Genomic DNA, 27,258 nt, shown 5'->3' on the forward strand with positions numbered 1-27,258 from the left:
TATGTGGTCATTAGGAGTCAACATTAACTTCATAGCACATAATCAACCCATCTGCCTCCATATATGTGCTTTGTTCAATAAATTTGAAATAAATGGTGAAGGGAGATGAAATTTTTAAAAGATTGTGCCATCTAAATTTCTCTCTTTTTATGCACACCTTCCATTTTTGCTTTGTTCTACCTACAACTTTAAGGAAATGTAATTGCCTCTATCCGCCAAATGTTCTAGAATAAGGGAAAACCAAGTATTTATATAAAATAATGTTTATACAAGAAGTCGTCTTTAAAAGTCGAACATAAATCTGTAACCCGTAGATTAACCTTTATTGGGAAATTTACCACTGGAAGGAGGAGGAAGAAGAGGAGGACGAGGAGGAGGAATGGAGGAAAAGTGTAGTATGCAATAATTTGGAGCAATCGCAAGAACATTGTTAGGGGTTCGAAAATAACAGCGCTCCCGTCCTTCGCGTAGTACTTCCCCTATTTCGAAATTGTAATCCTCCACAATCATAGAGACTAAAATAATAATACAGAGCGCACCCAGACTTCCGGTGCATTTGTCGGAAACCTGTAAAGCCGGATCTTCCGGCGTGTGACCATAGCGACGTTCGACATGGAAACGTCGCGGGTGTCAAAATCGTTACGGACTTCTATTGGGCTTGTTTAAAGCGCGCGCCCTTGGCCCTCCGACCAGCTGTGGACCCCGGAAACTCAACTGCCGGCGGACAGGTCTCGCACACGAAACTCAGTCCGGCGCCTTTGCAGGGACCCCGGCGAGGCGTTGCCGTACCATAGAGAGGAGCCAGCGGCGGTCTAGAACGCCTCTCGGGCTTTTCCCTTTCGGTTCCGGTGTGAGGGTGCAAGGGGAGGTGATAAGTTTCGTAGAGTTGGGTCGGGGGACTGTCAGCCTGGCCCCGGCAGTCGCCACCCTTGCGGGCGAGCGAGGAGGCGGGCGCGAGCTCTTTGGGAGCAGGGAGGGGACTCGTGGGACCGGCAGATCCCGGGGTGCGGGCGGGCGGGCGGGCGGGGAGGAGCTGCGGGGGCAGAAGAGAAGCGGGCGGCTGCCGTCTTCTCCCAAGAATCTTTGGGGAGGGAACTTTTCGGCGGCGAGCAAGCAGGAAAAGGGACTGGAAGTCCCGGGAGGGCCGAGGAAGACGTTTGGCCTGTCGGCGGCGTGTCTAGTCGGCTGGGGCGTGGAAAAATTGGAGGTCTCATGGCAGCAGCAGTAGCTGCGGGGAGCTCCGGGGGCCCGCCGAACCCTGTTGCGACCCTGCACGAGGAAGCCGTCTGTGCCATTTGCCTGGATTACTTCACAGACCCGGTGTCCATTGAATGTGGCCACAACTTTTGCCGGGTGTGCATCACTCAGCTTTGGGGTGAAGAAGAAGAAGGCGATGACCTGGGAGCCTCTGGCTCAGAGGGGGATGCTGATGACGGGGGGATAGATGACCTGGGGCCTGAGGAAGATGGGGATTACGACAACGACCTGGAGGACAACGATTATTTAGGAGATGGAGATATGGGTGATGAGGATGAAGATGACGTGTCCAGGGATGAGTACGATGATGAAGAAGACGACGACGATGTCTGGGATGATGACGACAGAGAGTACTGGGACCAGGAAATATGGGATGCGTCTATGGGGAGTGATTTATTTTTTGATAATTACGATGAGGAAGTAATGGATGAAGAGCCAGAAGAAATGCCGGCAACGCCACCTACTCCGCAACGGCAGTCTTTTACTTGTCCTCAGTGCCGCAAAACTTTTCCTCGTCGCAATTTGCGGCCCAGTCTTCAGCTGGCCAATATGGTGCAGATCATCCGTCAGATGCATCCACAACCACTGAAGCCTATGATAACGTCCAATGACGTAGTGGACATGGCAGCAGCAGGGGATTCGTCAGGGGTGCCATCTACTTTAGCTGCAAGTCATGCTCCAAGAGCCCTATGTGAGAAACATCAGGAGCCACTTAAGCTCTTTTGTGAGACAGATGAAGAGCCCATCTGTGTAGTGTGCAGAGAGTCACAGGCCCATAAACACCACAGTGTTATGCCACTAGAGGAAGTTGTGCAAGAATATAAGGTATGGAATACAAGAAGATGATGTAAATGCTAGTATGTAATCTTGTTAAATTGGAGCCTTCTGTGTTATAAAAGCATTTATAGTACTATAATTTTTGCCAGGCTTTGACAAACATTAGTGGCATACTAGTATAAATATAAAGTCCCTGCTTTGCCTACAGAAAATCCCCTGGATGATGTGCTTATGCAGATGTGTAAATATAAATAGATCAGTAAAAATGCTCAGTAAACATTCTCTTTATTTAGCTGCTCTGTAATTTTCTGCCAAAAAACAGTATATAGTTTGTTTTCCCCTTTAACCATAGAAGCTACAAATTTAGGTCATTTAAGAGAGAGATGGGATTTTGTAGAAGCTGTATTGTAAAGATAAGAAATCTATTTGCATCAGAGGTATCCAAATATAGTGTGATAACTATGTTACCAGGACGTGAGGATTTAATACTTATTTCTCTGAACATTGGATTTGAACTTAGTTTCTGCCAGATGCTGTTTTTATGAATGTAGAGCATAAATACAATTAAGTTGTGGCATTCTTGTTATACTGGTTGTTTTTAGGCTAAACTCCAGGGTCACTTGGATCCATTGAAAAGGAAACTGGAGTCAGTTCTGCAGCAGAGGTCAAGCGAAGAGGAGAAAATAACAGATATCAAGGTAACTTCAATATTTCTTTAATTCTCTTAAATTTCCAGTCAGTCTCTTGTTTGAATGATCACCTCATTCGTAGTGTACATTTTTGTTAATAAAACGTGGGTGAAGAGGAAATGTCTTGGTCTTAAGAGCAGACGGTCATCTTTGTTCCTTATCCTGAAGTCAAGGATTTAGAAAAGGAGAAATCCCAGAGTCTTAATTGACATGCCTAGGAGTCAATCTGAATTTTAGAGGCCTGGTTTTAACTATAAAGTATATAGATGGCTTTATCTGCCAGTAATGAGTATTGTGCAATCCCATTCTTCTAAATATATCTCAGAAGATCTGCTGATATTGCCTCACAGACTGAGTGTATATGGGTCCATCAGTATTAGAATTGGTCTCGTCTTCTAATTTCTTTAGTATTCCGCATGGTCTAAACAGAGGTGACGTTAAATAGTATTTCAGGTTCTGCCTAGGTCGGAAAATGCTTAAAATAGTTGAAATCAGCAGAGCTCTCTTCCTTTGCAGAAAGTCATTTTTATTTCTTGTAAACTGTATAATGATTGGAATTGTTTTATTTATTTAAAACATACAATGTTTCTGTTGTCTCAGAGAAAGGATTGTAATAAATTCAATGAGAGCTGGTTGATTTATTCCTTGTGATTTTGCCTCAAGCATGAGTTTGGAAGTGGGAAAGGGTTTTCTGTCTTTCCCTCATAGACAAGCACAGATACGGCATCTGCCAGTTATACAGATTGCTATGATTCCTGTTGTTTATAAAACCAGGCAGATATTGTCTGGTCCTGCTGCCTGCTAAAGAAGCTGACATAGATTTAATGTGCTCTGCCACAAACTGGCATAGTCCCAAATCTTGGCTCCGTACCCTCTCAGCGTTGCCTTCCTTTTCCTTTCTTCATCTGCCCCAGAACAAGATGAAACTTGATATGAAAGAGTTTGAGTCCGACTTTGAGCGGCTGCATCAGTTCCTGGTTGGAGAGCAAGCCATGCTGCTTCACCAGCTGGAAGACCGCTATGAGATACTACTGGCCAGCCAGAGTAGCAACATCTCTCACCTGGAGGAGCAAGGTGCTGCACTAACCCGTCTTATTGCAGAAGCCGAAGACAAAAGCAAGCAAGACGGTCTGCAGCTGCTTAAGGTAAATTCTTTCCCTACTTGCCTGGATTCCTTTTTGTGACTGGTCCCAAGCCTACCTGCCTGTTATAATGATTAAGAGCAAACACAACGATATAAGCCTCAGATTGCTTGATTTGTTAAAAATATGAGTTCACCCTGTGGAATAGGCATTGCTTTAAAAGCTATCTGGCCTGTTGTCTAAAACAAGCATCATTTAAATAATCCTGGTGGTAAAATACTAATATAGCAATTACCTAAAAGACATGCATATGTTGAAATTGAGCCTTGACAGACTCAAGAGAGTAGATTTCGAACTTAGAACCCTCAGATTGCATAACTGACATTTGGCAGCTGAATTTTGGCAGTGTGGTTTCAGGCTGCTTTTCAGCGATAGTTAAGGGTAGCAGCGAGAGTAGTTTCTTTTCCAAAGATGTCCCACTTCTCTTATGGCCAGCCTAACGAAAGGCCCCCAAATATGATGTAATTAGATAGCCTCTATAAAAAGTCTGACCTCTCAGTATATTTCCCATCTTTATTTCAGGAGTATGTCTGGGCATCTGATCAACATCTCTTACTGTATTTGAACACTCAACTGTATAATAGGTCTATATCACCGGTGTCAAACTTGCCGCGTCACGTGTCGCAACTTTTTTCGCATTGCCGGAGCTGGGGTGGACGCGGCCTCTGCATGATGCAACTGGCCCACGGGCCGGCAGTTTGTCACCCCTGATCTATATGAATGCTAAAATGACTGTGGATTTTAATGAAGGTTTTTCAGTTGTTTAGGACAATTTAGAACAACGATTGTTTCTCAGGTTGCAATGTGTTGAATTTAGTGGACGTGATACGTTATGTATGAAAACTGGAGTCTCAAGTGAACAATATACAGTATTCGGGGTTTGCGGATATTCAGGTATTCACTTGGAAGTGGACTTGACTAATATTCTGTTCAACTGAACAGAACTAGAACTTGGAAACCTGTTTAGGTCACTGCATTGAATTAGATGTCCCACACATTAGTTTGTATTATTTGGATGGTATTACACACATGTAGAAATGGGTTGTTTTAGATCTGTGTTTGAATTAAAACAGGTTGGTTAGAGGCGAGACCTATTAAATGTGGGAGATAACAAAAAATCAGTTCCATGCTGATTTAGATTGCAGGTAAGACTTTTCCAAAGCTGGAGTGGCTCTGGTAGCAGAAGAGGCATACTAGAGGTTCCCTCTGCTAAGGAAGGCCATCTAGCAGGGCCCAAGAAGACAGCCTTTTCTCTTGTGGCACCCTCCCCATAGCATATCATCGAGATATTTGCGGGGATCCTCTTGGCCTTATATAAGGCCTTAACAGAATGGGGGCTCCAGAGGTGTGACTGAGCCGATGCATTTGTCATGCTGATTTATGATTTGAATTTCTTTTTATCCTGTCTGTTGCTTCTGTGTGTTTTTCTGTTCTTTTTGTTTCTTACTCTTTCTTTTCATATTGTTAGCTGCCAAATTTGAGATGAGCAACCATAGAGAGAAAGAAAGAAAGACTGGCTGGATCAGAGGTCCCCATGATTTATTGATTCATACCTATAAGTCTTATATGAAGAAATTCATAAATCTTTTAAATGATGGTCACAATGTGGAGGCTAGTTTTCTAGGGGAAGGCAGGAATGCTGATTGTGCCAACAGTCTGCTGCCTCTGAGCATTATCAGAAGCACTAAGTTAGGAGTCCATTAAGCTTAGGAAAGGTGGGAAGAGAAATTCCAGATTTCAACTGCAGGAGATATTTATTTATTTAAATAATGTGTAACCCCTCTGACCAAAGACATACTGGATGCCATATAAAGATTTAAAATTAAAAAAAAAACCAAATCCACAGTTTATAAAATCAATATATAGCATAAGGAGAGTGCTTAAGACACAGCTCTTTCCCAAGTGTTGGGATAGTGTGAGGTTAAAGTGGAAGATAACACGTAGGTTGCAACAGGGAGGTATGGCAGTAGCAAGTTCTTCTGTTTTTTGATGATCGGTTTTATTCTGTTTTGTTTCTGTTTCGGTACATGTTGCTTTATGTTTGATTGTAAGCCATCCATAATTTGATTTAGGATAAGCAGCTATACAAATAGTTTAAATAAACAAAACCCATACTGTAGAATACATCTGGAGTAAAAAAAAAAAAACATTCCAATTCAGATCACTGGAACAACAATATGCTATCAAGCAATGGGGCTTGCTTAATCTCATGGTTAATACTGGGGGTAATATCAAATTTTTTAATGCCTTCAGAAAGGGCAACTGGATTGTAGCCATCCAGATCTTGGGCGGGGGGGAGATGCTGTTATTACAGGTGCAATAACAAAGATCTATGAGGGGACTGCACTTTCATACTAAGAAAGCAATCATCTGTTTAAAGTGGATCTTCCTGATACGCAATATATCTAGCCATACAGTGTCAAGGATCTGGGTAGTGTCTTGTCACATTCAAACCAGGAAGCCTGACAAGTAGTATTTCTTCAAGGAAAGCTTTTTGACAACAAACACAAGATTTGGAACCCCAAGAAATCCCTCTCCAAAAAGCAAGAAAACCCTTTTCAGAAAAAGTCCACAGAAAATTCTGTAGAAAATTGGTTGACTTCTTTCAATATATTTGTTGTGTTTTATAACATCTAAATATATAAGCATCCTAACCCTTTTTCTTCTTTTTTTCCTAGGATTTCAAAGGCACTTTAGTCAGGTTGGTTGAATTTCTGCTGGTTATTCCTGATTTACATTCCTGAAATTTTGCTTCACTGTTAACCAGGTTGTATCTGAAAGTCTTTTTTTTTTTTTTAAATTTAATGGCTTTTCACAAATACCTTTGAGCCAATTCTGCAAATGACAGGTTGAGTACTCCAGAACATTTGGAAATCTCACCGTATTGTCTTCGTTTGAGTTTAGTATTAGCTGAGATACTAATTGCCCGTCAACAAGAAGACACACACCTCAAAAAAAATGGTATAAAAATTTGGAATAGATCGACTTGCTTGAAGTTAAGTAGCATTGAGCTTGATTAATGCATGTATGGCAGTTTGCCTGGGAGACCTAGATCCATTTATCTATGCTTGGCCATGGGGGAAAAATGTGTGTGGGGCAGTATCTTAATAGTTTCAGCTCAAAAGATTGTGAAACTGGCAACCTGCAGCTATAATTATTTTACCGTACGTCTAGCTACTGTGTCTATTAGACTACATTTAAATGTCATTAGCAAAGTTAATTTAAGAAGCTAAAACTGTGGCTTTTCAAAAATGTTGTTAGAATATTTATTGGAAACCTGTTCGCTTATATCTTTTATGGATCCATAGAATGCCTAGCTAATTTAGGGTCTAGGGCAGTGATAGTGAACTTTTTAGAGACCGAGTGCCCAAAAAACAGCCCCGCCTCCAGCCCACCCCCATTCCGCCCCTGGCCTACCCTGCCCCGCCCACCCACAGGGCCACAGCCTCCACAGCCCGCTGCCTTGTCCCCGCTGTCTGGCTGCCATGCCCTTGACTGTGCTGCTCCGTGTGGGCCACGGTCAGGGGGCAACTCTCCGGGGGGGACTACTGGTGGGGAGGGGGCCATGGGGGGAGGTGAGGCTGGGGTGACGGCACGCATGCCCACAGAGAGGGCTCTGAGTGCTGCCTCTGGCACACGTGCCATAGGTTCGCCACCACTGGTCTAGGGGAATTGCAGTATTTCAGTACTGCTTTCTATTTGTGGCAAAGTAGTTGGTTTTGTGAGTGTGATACACCTGACCGTAGCCTGTTAATCAACTGATCACAGTCATGTCTGACTCTTATGGGGAACAGAATAAGTAGATCCAGTGAAAAAAATTTTATCTGCCTGTTTCGAGAACTGCTTGATCCTGTAGAGATAGCAATAGCAATGGCACTTAGAGTGATCTACCGCCCCATAGTACTCTCTGGGCAGTTTACAATGACAGCATATTGCCCCCCCCCCAACAATCTGGGTCCTCATTTTACCAACCTCGGAAGGACGGAAGGCTGAGTCAACCTTGAGCCCCGTCAGGATTGAACTCCAGCTTGCGGGCAGAGTTTGACTGCAGTGATGCAAATAGATTTGATGAGGGGACCAATAAATCTCCCCCATGGTCCTTTTTTTTATTATTCTCCTATCATTTTAATGAATTATTTGCCTTGCTTCTCTTCCATTTCTGTATGAAAATAATACGGAGAACTTACACGTAGAAGTACTGCTGTAGCAGCAGAGTTACCCTAGGAACTTAACAGGTCCCAGTATGTTGTATTTTCTGTTCTTCTTACTCAGTGCTTTTCTTGCTGGTTGCCATTTATCTCGTCTTAACATGTTTGCTCTCTATACGGTCTCTTTGTCAGGTGTGAGAATATCACATTACAAGATCCAGAGATGGTGCCAGTGGACACAGGAAAAAAATACCGCAATTACTTCCTTATAGATGTTTTAATGAGGAAGATGGAGAAGGTCTTTACCAAAGCCCCTCAAGGTAAGGACACTGAGCTCCTTGTCTCCTGCAGTGAGAAATACAGAGGTGTACCACTGCTCCTAGCCACGTATTCAACCACTGTGCAATGGAAGCTAAGAATTTATTGTAGTAAATGTCACTGGAAGAAGAGTGGAAGCTGTGCAGAAGTAGAGATTCATACAATTCATGCTGTGAAAGGCTTGCATTTTTGGACTTCTACCCTGATGTTTTGCTGGAGTTTAAATAGATGAGTATTTCTCAAATCTGGGCAGATCCTGGCTGGGAATTTCGGGGAGTTGAAATCCAGATATCGTCAAGCTTTGAGAAACGCTGATACAGAGACCAAAAGTTTTGCTCCCTACTTAAATTGTTTTTGCTCTTTTTTTTCTCTCTCTTACAGCTGATTTGACTCTGGACCCTGAAACAGCTCATCCACGGCTCACTCTTTCCTCCGACTTCCGCAGCGTCCGACTTGGGGAACGCTGGCGGGATCTGCCGGATAACCCCAAACGCTTTGATTCCGACTACTGTGTTTTGGCCTTGCAGGGCTTTGCGTGCGGTCGCCACTACTGGGAAGTGGAGGTGGGTGGTCGGCGAGGGTGGGCTGTGGGGGTAGCCCGCGAATCGGCCCGACGAAAAGAGAAATCCTGCAGTGGTTCCCACCAGAAACGGGAGATCTGGTGTGTAGGAACCAATGGTAAGAAGTACCAGGCTTTGACTACCACTGAGCAGACCTCCCTCTGTCCAGCTGAGAAATTGCGGCGCTTTTGTGTCTACCTGGATTACGAACGAGGCCAGCTAGGATTCTACAATGCTGAAAACATGGCTCATATTCACACCTTCAATGCTTCATTTCGTGAGCGCATCTTCCCCTTCTTCCGCATTCTTTCTAAGGGGACCCGCATAAAAATCTGCAATTGATGCCATTGTGGCTGTTGCACATAGCTGAATTTATCACTTGAGGCCTCTGCTTCATCCTAGCCCTCCCATCCCCTCACCTAATTATGCCTGATAAGAGTTTCTCATCATCTTTGGACTTTTGGTGGATTCCTTATCTAGCTCTTATTTTGGATTCCTTTTGAGGGGGATTCCTTCCCTTTGATGAATTCAGTTTTGCACAGTACTACTCTGGTGTTTGACCAGGTCATGGATCTGACTTTATTTTGCTTATAATGCAGATCCATCTTAGCAAAAAAAAAAAAAAAGTGCTCTCTCTCTCCTTATACTTTTTGGGTATAATCACATGTCAGCTGATTATACCTTTCTCATCTTTAGATAGTTGAGACCCTGATCTTCCGTGTCTCAGAAGAGAAATTAGACCTTATGGAGCATGCAATTATAAGGTTGGTGGGACCTGCCATGGCTTTTTAACTTGGGTTTAGCAATCCAAGATTTCTTCTTGACTTTTCTGAAGATACCTAAAACTTTCTAGTCAGGCGTTGATGACCTGAACAAAATATAGACCTATGTATGGTAACTTTTCTCTGTTTTGAATTCCCCTGATCAGACAAGATGACTGTTCCAATATGTTCTTGGGATTGGATCAAAGTTCATGCTTTAAGCTGGGATGAAGAACATGTGGCCCTCCATATGTTACTGAATGACAGTTTCTAAGAACCCCAGCAATCATAGCCTATGTTGAAGGATACAGGAGTTGTGGTCCGGTACCATCTGGAACATGGAATAGCCCCAGTGTTATGTCTGTGTTGCTGTCACCAGAGCCTGGATTCCTGTAGCCCTCACACTAGCTTGCATTTTAAAGTAATGATATGGAAATATTTTGGCAGATTCCTAATGCTATTATTCCTTAATTGCTCCAATGCCTGTATTCTGATTTCCTGTTTTTTTTGCAATTTACTAATAACCAATTTAAAAAAATAGAATTGCAAGTTCTGTCCCATGTTCTTCTTTACGCTGGTTTCATGTGATGTTCCATTTGAAATGTCTCTTAATCTTTGATGCTCTTTTCTATCTCTTCTGCCATTTATCTATTCTAGAATGTCACATGCTGGCCATTTGGAGCAATGACAGCACCAAGTGCTGTTGAGCTGTTGAATGTCAGTCATGATTGTAGATGTGTGTGTGCTATCCCATCAGATGCTAAAAACCCATTATTGTTGTCTTACTCATTCTCTTTCTCTTGTCTTCCCACCATCTGCTTTGAATAACTTATTTTAGTCCTTCATTAGTTTTAGCCTTCACTGTAGAGTCTTCTTGAACCTCTGAAGGCTTTAGCTGTTCCACCCATATGTGGTTTTTTTAAAAATTCTTTTTGGCTTGACAGAGCTGCTTCTGAACTATTTTTTGCTAAAAAATATTAAAAGGAAATCTAGTTTTTTGGAAAAATGTTGAGAGATAAATAAAATAATAAATGATTACATGTTAAATGCTTTGCTGTTGTGGTTTATTTGAATATTGAAAATGAGCAGGTTCTTCGGAATTATTTAATGAAGTGGTTTAGGGTTGTTTTTTTTAACGATATGAAGAATTCTTACAATATTCTTCTGGAAGGACTACCAGTGGTGGCAAACCTATGGCACGGGTGCCAGAGGTGGCACTCAGAGCCCTCTCTGTGGGCACGCGCACCATCGCCCCAGTCCTAGGCCTTCAGCTGGGTTTTATAAAACCTTTTTGCTTTAGGTCTCCGCTGCCGTGTGCAAAAAAAAAAAAGGTTCAATCAATCAATTTCAACTTCTCGCAGGGAAAAAAAAAGATCTTGCAAAGTTGGAATTGATTGATTGAACTTTTTAGTCCCACCCAGTCTGCCATTACCGCAGCCACACCCACCCAATGGGCCACACCCACCCAATGGGCCACACCCACCTGGCACCTGATGATGCGTAAGTGGGTTTTGGGTTGCAGTTTGGGCACTCAGTCTCTAAAAGGTTCACCATCACTGGACTACACAATCCAATGGTTTCAGTAAAACCAAGCCTAAGGTCTAGAGCAAGGCTTTTCAACCAGTGGTATGGGTACCACCTGTGGTACATTGGCACCTGGCAGGTGGTACGCGACCATCCTAGAAAAGTGGTAGCGGGGGAGGGGAATGAGTTGAACCGGTGGCAGCACCGCACAAGCCTAAGTGAGAGACGGCTGGAGCTGCAGGGCTGTCAGGGCTCATTGGAAGCGCCAGGATCAGTGCCACTTTCCAGCTAGTTGGCGCTTCTTCGGGGCTGTCAGGGCTCAGTGGAAGCGCCAGGATCAGCGCCAGGCTCCAGCTGGAGCTCAGCGTTGATCCTGGCGCTTCTGCTGAGCCTTGAAGAAGCACCAATCAGCTGGATCTCAGCGCTGATCCTGGTGCTTCTGCTGAGCCCAGAAGAAGCGCCGATCAGCTGGAATGTTGCAGCATCCCCAGGGTCTTGTGATTTACATTCAGATGCTTGGCAACTGATTCATATTTATGACGGTCACAGTGTCCCAGGGTCATGTGAGGTGACCAAAACCTGCTGCAACCACCCAGCAGACGGGGGGGGGGGAATAAAAACCAAACACCACACCACCCCACCCCCGCTGCCAATCCTCAACAGAAATGCTCACAACAATGAAAACCTCGGATAGGAGGAAGAGTGCCGCCAGGTGGGCAGGCAGGTGTCTTGCTCGGCTGTGTCTTGGGGGGCACTTTTTTCAGTGCCATTGTAACTTCGAACTTCACTAAGCGAACTGTTGTAAGTCGAGGACTACCTGTACTTTTATCACTTTTTTCCCTTTTTTTGGGGGGTCATCAAGTTTTTGACACCTTGCTAGGCGACTGGTGGTACTCGGATGTTGCCATATCCTAAAAGTGGTACAATGGGTGAAAAGGTTGAAAAGCCCTGGTCTAGAGGAGAATACTGTAAATCGTGTTAACAATCTTACTATGTAGGCCTGCAACAGGTTTGATTGTTCACTTGCTGGGCAGATCCCAGACAAGGGCAAGTAATTTTCAATTGCAGTGAGCAAAACATCTGTAAGAAGCATCATAGGGCTGGAACGGACCTTGGAGGTCTTCTAGTCCAACCCCCTGCGCAAGGTATTCCATCCTAGACAAAGGGTTGTCCAGTCTTTTCTTGAAAACTTCCAGTGATGGAGCACCCACAACTCTGGGAGGCAAGCCTCTCCACTGATTGATTGTTCTGTCAGGAAATTCCTCCTCATCTCCACTCTACATGTAAATCTGATCCACTCATTGAATGTTATGAATCTCAAAATGCACACAATTGTTTAAGGTGGTATAATTGGTGTGAGGTTGTCTCAGTCAATCCGGATCTCTTTAATGAAAGCCATCAAGCGTTTTGATATGTTGGACAATGTATTAAAAGTTCAAAATTCATACACTAAATCAGGGGTGTTCAAACTTGGCCCTTTTATGACTTGTGGACTTCGACATCCAGAATTCCTCAGCCAGGCACGCCTGGCTGAGGAATTCTGGGAGTCGAAGTCCACAAGTCATAAAAGGGCCAAGTTTGAAGACCCCTGCAATTAAATCCAATCAGAAATTATATCGCCATTATATGCTTTTTTGTTAAAAAAAAAAAAAAAAGGATTGGGACATGCATTTACCATGAAGATTTTCTGTAATGGAAAATCTTCCCACCTGCTCCTGTGTGGAAAGAGGACTTACTTCCCCAGTTTCATATAAGTGCAGAGAACTCCATAGGTCAGTGGTGGCGAACCTATGGCACGTGTGCCAGAGGCCGCACTCAGAGCCCTCTCTGTGGGCACACGTGCTGTTGCCCCAGCCTCGCCTCCCCCCACGGCCCCCTCACCAGCCCCTCTGGAGGAGAGTTGCCCCCGAGCGTGGCCCACACAGAGCAGCGCAGCCAAGGACATGGCAGCTAGGCAGCTTAGACAAGACTCTGCCCTCACACCCCATCCGACAGTTGATGCTGCGGGGTGAGGGCAGAGGGCGTGGCCACCATGGCGCTGCTGGGCTGCCTGGGTGATCGGCAGGCCCTGGAGGCGGTGAGTGGTTTTGCAGGCAGGCAGGGTGAGGGACGGTGGAGGCGGGGCAGGGGTGGAGCAGGGGCAGGGCCTGTTTTTGGGCACTCGGTCTCTAAAACAGTGGTTCTCAACCTTTTTAATGCCGTGACCCCAACCGGTCGTAAGTCGAGGACTAAACCAGTCGTAAGTCGAGGACTGCCCAACCGGTCGTAAGTCGAGGACTTTCCCTGCCCGGGAGTGCCGCGCATGCGTGGTTCCGCCCCCTGTGCCGACCGAGGCGTAGCTGGCAAGCGGCAGAGACGGAGCAGGCCGACCACCAGCTGGCCCAGCCCAAGGGAGGTAAGGCACTCGCCGGGAAAGGGGAAAAAATGGAGGACAAAAAAAATGGCAGACAAAAGAAATGGCAGACAGCCTTGCTTGGCGACCCCCGTGAAATGGTCGATCGACCCCAAATGGGGTCCCGACCCACAGGTTGAGAACCACTGCTCTAAAAGGTTCGCCATCACTGCCATAGGTGAAAAGAAAAAAAGTCCTTTTGTCACTGCATTGTAGTTCTTCCACTGTTCTCTCAGCAGTTGCCCCGAAGGCTTCCTGCATATTTTTTGGCTCACTGGCAATTTCAGTGCAAGTGTTCTTCTCTTCCCTTGTATTCAAGACACCCCCAGGGAGCCCTTGAAGTAGCCTTTGGGGAAGATGCGCTGCCTCAGCAAACTTTGAGAGGGAGTGTTTTGTTCACAAGTTTTACAAAAGGCCCCTTGGAATGCCTTAATTCACGATAGCATGTGCCCTCTTGGAAGAACCAGGACCCGACTCTCCCTCATAATAGATGTGAGCTGCTGCTACTAGTTTTATTACCGTTGCCCATACTCTTCTGGGACTGGTAGACTTGCACACTGTTCTTGTGGGAGTGCCCCGCATTGGGGTGGGCATCAGATGGCACCATAGCAGTCAACATTCTGGTTCTGGCCTTTTCCTTAGAGCAGTGTTTCTCAACCTTGACAATTTTAAGGCATGTGGACTTCAACTCCCAGAATTCCACAGCCAGCATTGCTGGCTGTGGAATTCTGGGAGTTGAAGTCCACATGCCTTAAAATTGTCAAGGTTGAGAAACACTGCCTTAGAGAAACTGTCCTCATGGCAGGAACTGGAGGGTTCTCGGGCATTTGAGGGAACTCTACAAGCCTGACTCCGGGGGGGGGGGGGCAGCCAGAGTTGCTTGGTTCAGTTAGGCCCCGTCCCATGGTTGTAGACAGGATCCGATTGCCGCTATAGAAAATGATGGGGAAAAGAGTTCTAAGATGGCGGCACTTGGATCGGCTGCGGCTGCATTGGCTCTGGAAGGTGAAAAGTTTTGGGAAGGATATTAAGGGATGTAGGCCACATGATCAGGAAAGTTTTAATGTGTTTGAGCAACGTGGTGGAACTAAGGTAACATATGACCGACAATCTTTGCTGGCATGGCGAGTTTCTAGCGGTTTCGGAACTGTTGGCGAGACCGTTAAAAGTTGTTGGCACTGTTTGAAATTGTTCTGCCAGCAGCAAGATCTGACTGCTGGCCCACTGAGGGATTCTATTGCAAATCGGCTGTTTCCAAAGGAGGCAGAGGAGAGGTCGGGCGGGGGGGGGGGTGTTTTATGGAGCGAAGGAACTGGATGAGGCTGTCGGCAGGCCCAGAGGAAGGGAGAGAGGCTTTTGGAAGAGTTGGTGGCAGCGGCAGCATTCTCCAGGGGTGAAAAGGAGTGAGGCCTCTTTAAGGAAAAGGTGGAAGAGACAGGATTAGAAAAAGGAAAGGAGGCAAGATTGTTGTGCAGGAATACAAGCTAATTTGAGGGCTAATCCACATGGATCTCCATTTGTTTCCATCTGTCCTGTTTGCTCCCTACAGACCAAAATGGAAGATCTGTAACTTGAGCTGGCCACGAACAAGGAGTGTATATCGGAGGTGGTGACCCTTTGAGAGCTGTATGCAACGAAATTTCATTTTAAGGTATGCCGGATTGGTGTACATTCAAAGTGACAATAAAATTATTACTATTAAAAGGAATCCCATACCAAATTATGCATCTTCTCCAGCCATGAGACTCCTTCAAGTCAAGCCTGATTCCTTTATAGTCCGTCACAAGAATTTCCTTAATATGCAAGATTTGCTACTGCCGTCTTCCGCAATGCTTTTTTTCAACTTTCTATTCTAGCTTACCACCTTGTACCATTCTGGTACTTAACCAGTACCAACCCGAATTAGCTTTTGGGGATTACCCAAGGTTAACTAGGTTTCATCTACTAATAGAACACTTGTAGTTCGGGTTTGAACTGTGAAATTCTTGGTGCTCTCCGATATTCTAGGCAACATCACCAGTTTCATTTAATTGGTCCCAACTACTGTGAGGGAGAAGTGAGAGAAGCAGAGGAACTCTACACAATAACTGCTATCAAAGCAACCTCCTCCTCTTTCAACAGGAATAGATATTCTCTTTAGCAGGGTAAGGAGTAGTAGCAGTTATTGTAGGAGGCCCTCTGCTCCATGAAAGAAAACACCCTGGAGGAAAAGTGCACCTAAGCCCTGAGGATGGATCTTCTCAGACTGCAATTGCTCTTAAAAGCACTGAAAATGTGGGACCATGACATGTCTAGAAAAGTCAAAGCTACTTGTCCACGTATCCTCTGTAATAAGATATTATTTCGTAATAATGTGTAGAGTGGCATGGTGGCCTAGAGGCGAAGACGCTCACCTCCTACTTGGAAGGTTGAGTGTTCAATCCTATGCGTGGCAGATGTTTTTCCTCTCAGGGCACAAAGAGAAAAGATCTGCTGTGAACTCCACATAGGCATCAGGAAGGGCATCCAGCCAGTAAACGCTCAGTTCCATTCAGTCGCCACAATTCCACCCCAATAAAGAGATTAAAGGGTGGTTAAAAAAAAAAATCCCAATTATATGTAAACAGGGTCCTTGCCCTTTTTAAACTTCTGCTACTCCTATACCAGTGATGGCGAACCTTTTAGAGACCGAGTGCCCAAAAACCCACCTTCCCGCCCTGCGCCCCGCCCACCCGCATGGTCACCCACCGCCACAGCCCACCGCAGATCGCCCAGGCACGCCATGGTGGCCACACCCTCCGCATCATCTGCGTGACAGGGCGCAAGGGCAGTCTTGTCCCCGCTGCCTGGCTGCCACGCCCTTGGCTGTGCTGATCTGCGCGGATCGCGCTCGGGGGCAACTCTCCTGGGGGGGGCTGCTGGTGAGAAAGGGGCTACGGGGGGAGGTGGGGCGACGATGCACGTGTCCACAGAGAGGGCTCTGAGTACCTCCTCTGGCACACGTTCCATAGGTTCGCCACCACTTTTCATATTAGCTTGGATACTCTTTTAAGACTTGAGGGCTGTTTCTCCAACTGAATGGATAACAACAGTGAATAGAGGTGTCTGTAGAATCCAACGCTTTCATAAAACGGCAAAATGATTATCTTGAAATAAGTGTCACCCTTTTTGTTATGTGTGTGAGAAACCACAATGCATATGCAAGGTGGGCAGATCTTTGTTTTGCAGAGCTAGTTTTTTCTATTCACACCCTTTAGGACAACCTTAACAGTAAATACAAAGCCTTATTCAATCAAACATTAATTCAGTGATTATGTGCCATCAAGTCAGTATCAACTTTGGGGGAAGACATAAATTTCCTCCGCGATGATCTGTCCCTACCGGTCCTTCAGATCTTCCAAAGTACAATAAGAGTCAGCCAAAAAACTACCTCTGCAGGGAAAAGGAAAATATATGTTGGATGTTAAGTTCCCTGTAAAAAGCACATGCCACTTCCAGTTCACAAATCCTTGTTTCTTTTTAATTGAATTATTTGTACATAATTAATAGTTTGTGCCTCGTGGGTCAACAACTGTGCTCTCATCTGGTCCCAATAGTGACCTGCCAGACACGAACCAGGTTATCTGTGTAGCCAGCAAACAGAGTCTGAAAGGAAAGAGAAAAAAAGACAATGTTAACAGAAGGATAAGAGGGCAGAAGGCTAAAAGGATGAAATGAAGGGCTGATTTAGCACCCCTATGGTACACAGTAACATTAAATCCCTTTTCATGCATCCCAAATGCAGATGTTGCATGTCAACTGCTTGGGCTAAGCCCCAGCAGAATGAGTCAAGAGAATACACCAGGACATATTATATAAACCTGAGAAGAGTGACTTGCATCAATCTGAAGGGAGGACTAGGTAGAAATAAAGTGCAATTCTTCCTCTTTCTTAAGTGGGAGTTGAAAGTGAGAATAAAAACAAACAACCTGTAATCTGCATCCTGTGTGCTAAATTCCTTCCTTCTGTGGATTGACAGCCTACAATATCCTGGCTGCTTCTTGAAATTCTATCTTCCCCCATTCAGCCCTTGAAACTGAACATATCCAAAAGCTAAGGGAAATACTAAAACTGCCCACCGTCTACACCAGGGGTCGGCAACCTTAAACACTCAAAGAGCCACTTGGACCCGTTTCCCAGAGAAAAGAAAACACGGAGCCACAAGCTGACACACATTCTTATTGGGCTGGCTTTCTCCTGCCCTTGGTCTGCCAGTCCTCTTCCCCCACTCAGTGTGTGTGTGTGTGTGTGTGTGTGAGAGAGAGAGAGAGAGAGAGAGGAGAGAGATGCTGCTTCCTGCTGAGACGCAGCAAAGGCAGGAGCCCTGCCCAATAAGCTTGTCACCTTGTCCGAGAACAGCGTGAAGCCACTCTTTTTTACACACACACACACACACAGAGAGAGAGAGAGAGAGAGAGAGAGAGAGAGAGACAGAGAGAGAGAGACAGAGAGAGACAGAGAGAGACAGAGAGAGACAGAGACAGAGAGAGAGAGAGATCTGTCTCTCTCTGCAAATGGCGGAGGAGGCTGAGAGCCGCAGAAGGCTGAAAGAGCTGCATGCGGCTCCGGAGCCGCAGGTTGCCGACCCGTGGTCTACACCAACAGTGCTCCCAATTATTCCTGCCAATTGCAACTCCCCACACTAAGACAACACCAGACATTATAACTAATGGTTGCTCTCTTGTCTTCCTGGGTAATGTATTTACATCTTTTGTATACCCATGATTTCAATCCTTGCTCAATAGCTCAGTGGGTTTTATTTATTTAATGTAGGGTACAAAAATTAATCACAGAAAGCAGACCAAAGGTTTAGGAATGCAGAGACCAAGCGTATGGGATTTTATCCCCAATAACACGCGGTCCCTTAAAATTATTCCCTTTCAAAGTGAACCACGCTTGCCAAGATCCCAACTCAAAGGTCCAGCTGTTGGTCAAGCCTCTCCTAGTAGAGAAGGCAATTACGATTCTCGAGAGGCTGCTGGGATTCTCATATCTCACCTGCCCATCAGCAGACCAGGCCAATGAGGTGCACTGAGGGGGTTCTGCCTTGCTGCTGGTGGTGATCACTTCCTGTTTGAGCTCATCCACAATGATTTTACCTTCCAGATCCTGTGAGAAAATAAGATTGGAAACAGAGATCAAAGAGCAGTAACCCTGGGCTTTCCTCCATTTCCAAAGTATACTGAGAGTAACAGGCTCAGAAACAGCCTCTGGTTTTCCACATGGGAAGTAATGTCAGATGGCATTCTGTGTTTCATCACAGCAAAAATATAACCCCTTATTCTTAAGCTACTAAAAAAAAATAGCACAGCTCCACAGATAGGTCAGAAGCACACAATGCTAACTCAAGAGATAGCTCTCCCCAGCATCAACAAGAATTAAATCTCTATTCTAATATGCCTGTGTCTTCTGATAATCCTTTCTTCCCGTTTTTCTCTAGTTGTCGTCACTAAATATCCAATCTGTAAGCCTGAGACAAAATTTGCACCCTTCTTGGAACTGGCGTGACAAATAACAAAAGTCAACAGACATCAGAGAAAGGCATAGATCTCTCTGAATATGACACTGAGTGTTCCAGAAGGAAAATTCTTCTATTAATGTAAAATTAAAGCTGCAAAGGGAGGGGGTTTTTTTTTAGACTGTGTCATATTTATTACTTTGAACCCTCAGCCAGGGGTTGTCGTAACTGTTCTTTGCACAGCACATTGTGCACTGCCTGTTTCAACATACCCATATCTTGATGCTGGGACCAGTGGCAGCACACAGCCAATAGCGGTTTGGGCTGAAGCATAAAGCATTGATGATGTCCCCGCCATCCAGTGTGTAAAGGTGCTTGCCTTCGTTCAAGTCCCACAGCATTGCCTGCCCATCCTAGAATGGAGAAACAAATCAATAGATAAGAGCCCATTTTAAACAGATCGTTCTTTTTTCCTTCGTTATAAAATTGCAAACTTTCAAACGCTTCTCTTTAGATGTTAACAATCGTATTCTCCATTTAAAGAATCAAAACGCAAGCTCGGAAATAAAAGCCATACATCGCATAATCCCCTTTCATAATACAACAGACCTTGAGAAATTCCCTCCAACGCTAAGAGGGAATTTGGGGCAGCTCAGAAACAGAGTGTGGGTTATCTGCATGGGGTAGTCAGATGGCGCTCGTGTGTTTCATCATAGCTGAGCCAGATTTCCTTTCCTGTAACCCTCAACCACCACGAAAACAGCTAGGATAAAAACTGTCAAAGAGTTTGCAAGCCACTAATTTCCCCCCGGCCCTCTTAAGACAAGATACCATATATCCCAAATATCCCTTTCCAGTCTTTCTAGGAAAATCGTCACCAAAGAAGAACCTAAGCAACTGGTTTTGGATCCCTCATTATTCTTGGCTGGGAAGTGGTTCTCGCTGCTCATTCAAAGAACACTATCACCCTAAAAATAATCATTCAACAAAATTAAAATATGGTGACACACTGAGCTACATCAATGAGGATTCCTCTTTCTTTGCCAAGAGAAGGGAAAGAAATGAATTGGCCCAACTGAAAAGCTAAATCTCTCTCTTTCGGGATTCAGCTTCCGAGTCAATAATTGCAGGCATCTATTCTGAGGGTGCAATTAAAAATACTGGGGGTACTTTCTCCTTACATTTCCTGAGTCAATCAGGGACAGGCCGTTAGTTCTAGTCAGATTCGTCTTCTCTGCAGAAGGTATCTGTCTAATCCAGTGATGGCGAACGTTTTAGAGACCGAGTGCCCAAAAACTGGCCCCACCCCTGCTCCGCCCCCACCCCGCCTGCCCACAGGGCCACTCACTGCCTCCAGGGCCCGCCGCAGATCACCATGGCGGCCACGTCCTCTCCCCGCGCCCTGCAGCATCAACTGTGCGCGATGGGGCGTGAGGGCAGAGTCTTGTCTATGCTGCCTGGCTGCCATGTCCTTGACTGAGCTGCCCGCGTGGGCCACGCTTGGGGGCGACTCTCCTCCAGGGGGAGCTGCTGGCGAGGGGGTCATGGGGGGAGGCAAGGCTGGGGCAATGGCACGTGTGCCCACAGAGAGGGTTCCGAGTGCCGCCTCTGGCACCAGTGCCATAGGTTCGCCACCACTGGTCTAATCCATTTTCATTAGAATTCCCATTTTTAATCATTGGAAAACAGAAAAAGAAAACAAGGTGGTCTTTTAAATCACAATGACTTACCTTGCCACCGGATGCACACAATGACCCATCAGGAGAGACAGTCACGGTGTTCAGGTACCCGGTGTGCCCAATGTGGTTAGTCTTCAGCTTGCAATTGGCCAAGTTCCAGACCTACAAGTTGGAAGAAAACAAACCCACATAAGGAAAGTTCATTAACGTTTCAAGGCATGAAGTGTGAATGCTGGATGGCAGACATGCAGTAGGTATTTAGCCTTTATTAACTGTAATCGTTCTGCATTGTCTTTTTAATATTTTCTAAGCCATCCAGAATTGCTGCAACAGTGCAATGGGTGGCATGTGCATTTAAAAATTAAAATAATATTAATGTTTGCCAGTAGGTAAAACTATTTTAGAGATGCACTAGTTTGTGTCTTCATAGAAAAAAAATGCAGCATCTTTCAAGATGACTTTCAAGTGAAGAAAATCCCACCCCCAAAATAGATTCAAATCTATTTCAGGTAACAAAAAAGGAGAGTCTGTAAACATTTACTGCTGGAGGATAATGGAACAAGCTATTACTTTTAAATTTTTTTGCTTTTTTCAAGAGTGCTTCTTCAACAGATCTGATAGATTTATAAGATCATTGGGTTCTCCCACCGGTTTATTTCTCTGATATGTGTGTGTGTGTGTGTGTGTGTGTGTGTGTGTATCTTTTTTGCTGACAAAGAGTTAAAGAATTAAGTGGGAGACTAGAATAGCTATTTCGAGCTCCTTATGCTCTCATCAGCTAGCCACACCCTTTATGGGATTCGAACCTAGGCAGCCTACAGAATCCCATAAAGCAGTGGTTCTCAACCTGTGGGTCGGGACCCCATTTGGGGTCGATCGACCATTTCATGGGGGTCGCCAAGCAAGGCTGTCCGCCATTTTTTTTGTCCGCCATTTTTCCCCCTTTTCCGGCGGGTGCCTTACCTCCCTTGGGCTGGGCCAGCTGGTGGTCGGCCTGCTCCGTCTCTGCTGCTTGCCAGCTACGCCTCAGCCGGCGCAGGGGGCAGAACCACGCATGCGCGGCACTCCCGGGCAGGGAAAGTCCTCGACTTACGACCGGTTGGGTAGTCCTCGACTTACGACCGGTTTAGTCCTCAACTTACGACCGGTTTAGTCCTCGACTTACAACTGGTTGGGGTCGCGGCATTAAAAAGGTTGAGAACCACTGCCATAAAGAGTGTGGCTAGCTGATGAGAGCATAAGGAGCTCGAAATAGCTATTCTAGTCTCCCACTTAATTCTTTAACTCTTTGTCAGCAAAAAAGAAATTTGAATTTGTAATGTATCGCAGTAGTGACTTGAGCCTGCTTAATGCCCCTAGTTGGGGGGCGGCGAATTTCTTTTCTTTTTCTTTTTGTTGACAAAGAGTTAAAGAGTTAAATGGGAGACTAGGATGGCCATTTCGACCTCATTTTGCTCTCATCAGCTAGCCATACCCGGAAAAAACTTTATAGATATAGATATCTATCTCTATCTCTCTATCTAGATATAGATCCCAGCAAAGGTTCCCCTCACCTTGACCAACTTGTCCCAGCCACAGGAAACAATGATGGGGTTGCTGCTGTTGGGGGAGAAGCGTACACAAGACACCCACTCAGAGTGGCTTTCATCCTATGGGAGAGAGAAAAAGATCAGGAAAGAAAAGCATTTCCTTAGCCAATCCTTTGGTGCTAGTTTACTAGCAACACAACAAAGCTATCATTTTTTAAAAAGTAACTCAATCCGTTTCATTATTTTAAACTATATGTCTTATCAAGTAATTGTATTTCCACATTCTCTTCCCATTACTTTTGCCCCTGCAATTCCTACCCTCCTTTCTCTGTGCGATAGGAATTTGTAACAAATACATTCCCTGAGCAGTAACACATCTTTACCTATGAAATCCTAGTAAAGTGTCAAATATAGTACTACACAAATATTAACTGAAAGCTAACTGAAAGCATCACACTTCCCCTCCAAAAACAACCCACTTAAATGGCAAGGAATCCTCTCCTTCCTAGTATATATCCCACAGAACCAGAGCTCCCTTTGAGAAAATGTTATGCCTTCACTTGGTTGATCCTGCATTCAATAGATCTGTTTCTATTAACAGCTAAATTTCTTGGCGCTTTACAGTAACGGCTCCCAAACCTTTGGGCACCAGGGACCGGTTCCGTGGAGAGAGGTTTTTCTGCAGACCGGAGAGGGTGTGGTTTTGTGTGCTGCCTGCTGGGGCTTTCCCTTGTCTGCGCAGCCCGGTTTCTGGCACGCCGCGGCTCAGTGCCATCCACAGACTGGGAGTTGGGGACTCCCGCTTTACAAGTCAGACATGGTTGTGAGCTAATAGTAAACGTATCTAAGACCAGCCTTCAGTGTCACCTAATATAAAGACTGTCGTGTTAAGTGAACGTTAACAGCATCCAATCCAAGATCTGGAAGAAGAGGCTTACTTGCACGGTGTACTTGCAGACACCCAAGGTGTTCCAGAGTTTGATGGTTTTGTCCCTGGAACCGGAGACGATCTGACGGTTGTCGGAAGAGAAGGCCACACTCAGTACGTCCTTGGTATGGCCCACAAAACGACGAGTGGTTGTGCCTCTGAAAGGAAGCCGATTTAACACTTTATTTCCCTGTGCTGGAATGTGGTAGAGGAGCCCTTGAAACACAACATTTCTTTCTGTTCTTCACCATTTCACTGTTACAGCAAATCTTAGTACTGTCCTAATTCTAAGTAAAAAGGCTAAGGTCATCCCTAGGGACTTTAATTAATTTATTATCAGTATATTGGCACAGTATTGCTTTTCAGGGCTAGGACTTGAATTATGCAATGTATACAGTCTTCAAAAGAAACAAAAATTATTTTTTCCCATTACTACAATGGCAAAATGTATCAGTGCAGCTGAATGGGGTCTTAGATGTGTCCTATCAGATTTAATCACTGGGAGTGTAGGAAGCCATCAGAAAATATAAAACAAGAAGTTCACAGGAAATAAACTATCCCCTCCTGAAACACAGAAGCAATTTCTATTTATAGCTTGCACTCACGTAGTGAGATCCCAGAGACGCAGTGTGCCATCCCAAGAGCCGGAGAGGGCAAACTGCCCATCTGAAGAGATGACCACATCACTGACAAAGTGAGAGTGGCCTCGTAAGGCTCGCTGGGGAATCCCATAGTTAGTCTCGTCTCTTGTTAACTTCCACATGATGATGGTCTTATCTGTATAAGAGGAGGCAAAAGGTTATTCCTTACATTCAATCTCAAACCAGGAAAAGGCCCACAAAAACAAAACAACAGATTCTCACCCCACAACCTTCTGCATCTACAGTCCTGAGTTTCATCCTGTTCCCAAGCTTAATTCTCAGGGTGGTGACAAACCCCACGTGAACGCCACAGTTCAAGCTGCAACTGCAGCAGTTTTAGTTGATTTAAAATTATCCCTTGATCAGCAAAGGTTTCCCCCCCCCCCCCACACACACACGTATGTTGCTGGTAGAAGGTTAGTTAAAAGCAATGCTGTCTTTTAGCTGAAATGACAGTGATGAGTGCCATGATCCACCAGCCCCTGCTTCAGAGAAGTGCCAATTTTCAACCCACTGAAGGTTAAACCTTTGATGTAGAAGTATATTCTACGTATATGAAAGTCCTCACCAACATAATTTAGACCAGTTTTTCTCAACCTTGGTGTGGAACTGGTTTGGGGCATGGTTGGCTGGGGAATTCTGGGAGTTGAAATCCACACATCTTTAAAAAAGCCAAGGTTGAGAAACAGCGATCCACACCTATTAAGAATGTATCAGCCCAAGAACAAGACATCTGCCAAAATTTTCCTTCTAAAAGTAAGCTTCTTCAACTAAAAATGGGTTGCTTTAGGAATGTTTCTAGAGCTGTTTTGACCTCATTTCCAACATCAATTAATCAAGGACTTTCATATTCAAAAGTCTTTGCATATCCCTACTATTCAATCAGCAAACTTAACATCCTGGACAGAAGAAACTCATTCCTTACATTCCAGTGTAAAAGTGTCCCCCTTTTCATCATCTACTTGTGCATTAAAAAGCATAGAAAAACACGCTCAATAGCAATTTTGTGGACTTCCATCTGTGCAGCTTTCTAAAGTCTTGTTACTATATTTTTATCCTGCTTTTTTAAATACATAACTTAAGGTGGCAACCCCATTTAATACTCATGCAACCTATTTTTTCCACAACAACAAACCTGTGGGGTATATTGGGCTGAGTGACTGGCCCAAAGTCACTGAGCCAGCTTTGACGCTTAAGCTGGTTATGAATAATTATCATCTCTGCTTCTTGGGCATCATAGCCCAGTGTTTCTCAACCATGTCAACTTCAACAACGTGTGGACAAATTCCCATCATTCTCCAGCCTGGAGAATTTTGGGAGTTGAAGTCCACACATCTTTAAGCCACTAAGGTTGAGAAACACCGCTATAATCTGTCAAAAAAAAATAGAAACTAGAAGGAGAGGTATAAACATTGTAATAACATAAATGCTTCAAAGATGTAACTTCAGTTGTCCTGAAGTGAGAAATGAGTTACCCTAAAACAGAGTTGCCTAATAAGAAATACTCATTGGACTTTTCCTGTAATCCAGGAAGGGGCAATAGGTAGACAGGGTGATCTCAGTAAATGATCAGTAATCATTTTGTGGTCCCAGTTGTTTGATAAACGCTAGAACTGGAAAATAAAGCTGCCTATAGCAAACCACGAACAAAGTTACTATATAAGATTTGGGGGGGGGGGAGAGGGGAGGACCCCCTGGAACCGATTTGTCCATGTAAGTCCTTGTTGCCACAGTTCTGCACTTGATCACAAATTACCAGGGCTAACACTTGCTCAGGTATTTTCTTGAGTGTAGAGTTTACCTGGCTCACCATTTCACATCCGGATTTAGCTGATACATCTTGGAATTCTAACTAAAAAAAATGCCTTGTAAGCCTGAAATCTTTCCTAAGGCACAGGCCTAAGATTTTTAACAGCCACATCTCCCAGAATTGTGGGCCACGGCAACAGTTTAAGCCAGGGGTAGGCAACCTTGGCTCTTTTATGACTCGTGGACTTCCAACTCCCAGAATTCCTGAGCCAGCCATGCTGAGGGGAAAGGGAGAGGTTTCCAAGCTGAGCCACGCTGGCTCAGGAATTCTGGGAGTTGAAGTCCACGAGTCATAAAGGAGCCAAGGTTGCCTACCCCTGTCCTAGAGAGTAAAAACAGGACATATACTGTATGTTTATATAAATGTTTCAATTTATTATATAAAAACAGGATCTATTTATGTATTTACCTATTTATATAGAGCCAGTTTGGTCTAGTGCAGGGGTCTTCAAACTTGGCAACTTTAAGACTTGTGGACTTCAACTCCTGGCTGAGGAATTCTGGGAGTTGAAGTCCACAAGTCTTAAAGTTGCCAAGTTTGAAGACCCCCTGATCTACTGGTTAATGCACTAGCCTACTGGTTAATGCACATGCTGGCTCAGGAATTCTGGGAGTTGAAGTCCACGAGTCATAAAAGAGCCAAGGTTGCCTACCCCTGGTTTAAGCATTCTGCTTTGAATTTTGAGCGAACAAAAAACCCTAACAAAAGCTTCCATTTTCTTTCTTGATCCTCTCCTGTCCCATCATAATTGCAGGACGTGTCTTCAGACCTCATTGAAAAGATCAGTAGACAAATGTCAGATGTAATCATTGGGACGGATGTTTCTTCCCTGCCTAAGACTTGCAAGAGTCCCACATTTTGAATTCAACACCCCCCCCCCCTTATTATTCGCCTTGTTGTAATCCTCTTCCTATCCTCCATTCTTAAGGCACCATGATTTTCTCCCCAAAATTGCCTCTACCCGACCCCCCGGGCAGTTTTCTCCCAAAAAAAAAAAAACCTGATTCACCAGGTCGAGCAAGCCATGCTACGTTCGCCGATCGCCCATGCGAAAATCGGTTGTTATCTTTCCTGGTTTCTTCCCCCGTCATGGATTCTCCCAGTCTACTCTTTAGGCCACCCCTCTGCCTCCCTAGTGGACTGGTCCGTCTTGCTCCTCCTTACCGCGTGAGGCGGAGAGGATCATGTCTGGAAATTGTGGGGTGGTGGCGATCTGGGTCACCCAGCCGTTGTGGCCCTTTAGGGTACCACGCAGGGTCATCTGCTCCGTCATGGCGGCGGCTGAGAGAGCTGGAGCTCCCGCGGCGGACGGAGGATGGCGTCGGATTCAGCGAAGGCCCTTCGCCCGGACCTGCCAACTCGCCCAGGCCTAGAGAGAGAAAGGAAGAAGCAGCAGCGTCTTCCGGAAGCGGAAATGGTTTCTTTTCACGCGCTCCGCTGCCGGGACCGTACAATATGGCTGCCTCCAGAGATCGCCTGGCGCATTTAAGCTTGGAAAACTTATAAAAACAATCTCTAAGAGATGCTTCATTATTAGTTAAAAAAACCCCCTAATATTTCATTATTATTTAAAAAAAATGTGTATGACTGCATATTTGATTTATCAACAGGTAGCGGTTGATTTCCT

General features: G+C 45.0%; 2 protein-coding genes across 2 annotated transcripts; one reads left to right on the forward strand and one right to left on the reverse strand.

Moving 5' to 3' along the window:
• The first annotated feature begins 1,212 nt into the window (after window positions 1-1,212).
• Window positions 1,213-10,671, forward strand: TRIM41 (tripartite motif containing 41). Its single transcript, XM_015818409.1, has 6 exons — window positions 1,213-2,082; window positions 2,637-2,732; window positions 3,638-3,868; window positions 6,544-6,566; window positions 8,206-8,333; window positions 8,713-10,671. The coding sequence occupies exons 1-6, from the start codon at window positions 1,213-1,215 to the stop codon at window positions 9,231-9,233; spliced, it is 1,869 nt and encodes a 622-aa protein (XP_015673895.1). The 3' UTR covers window positions 9,234-10,671.
• A 6,407-nt stretch (window positions 10,672-17,078) lies between these two features.
• Window positions 17,079-27,015, reverse strand: RACK1 (receptor for activated C kinase 1). Its single transcript, XM_015818413.1, has 8 exons — window positions 26,796-27,015; window positions 23,786-23,957; window positions 23,191-23,338; window positions 22,277-22,372; window positions 20,775-20,885; window positions 19,317-19,457; window positions 18,585-18,695; window positions 17,079-17,192 (listed from the first exon to the last, which is right to left on the reverse strand). Exons 1-8 carry the CDS (start codon window positions 26,902-26,904, stop codon window positions 17,127-17,129), a joined length of 954 nt encoding a protein of 317 aa, XP_015673899.1. The 5' UTR covers window positions 26,905-27,015; the 3' UTR covers window positions 17,079-17,126.
• Between the last annotated feature and the right edge of the window lie 243 nt (window positions 27,016-27,258).

This window comes from Protobothrops mucrosquamatus, unplaced genomic scaffold (genome assembly GCF_001527695.2).
Source record: "Protobothrops mucrosquamatus isolate PMUCROS unplaced genomic scaffold, P.Mucros_1.0 scaffold738, whole genome shotgun sequence".
Lineage (NCBI taxonomy): Eukaryota > Metazoa > Chordata > Lepidosauria > Squamata > Viperidae > Protobothrops > Protobothrops mucrosquamatus.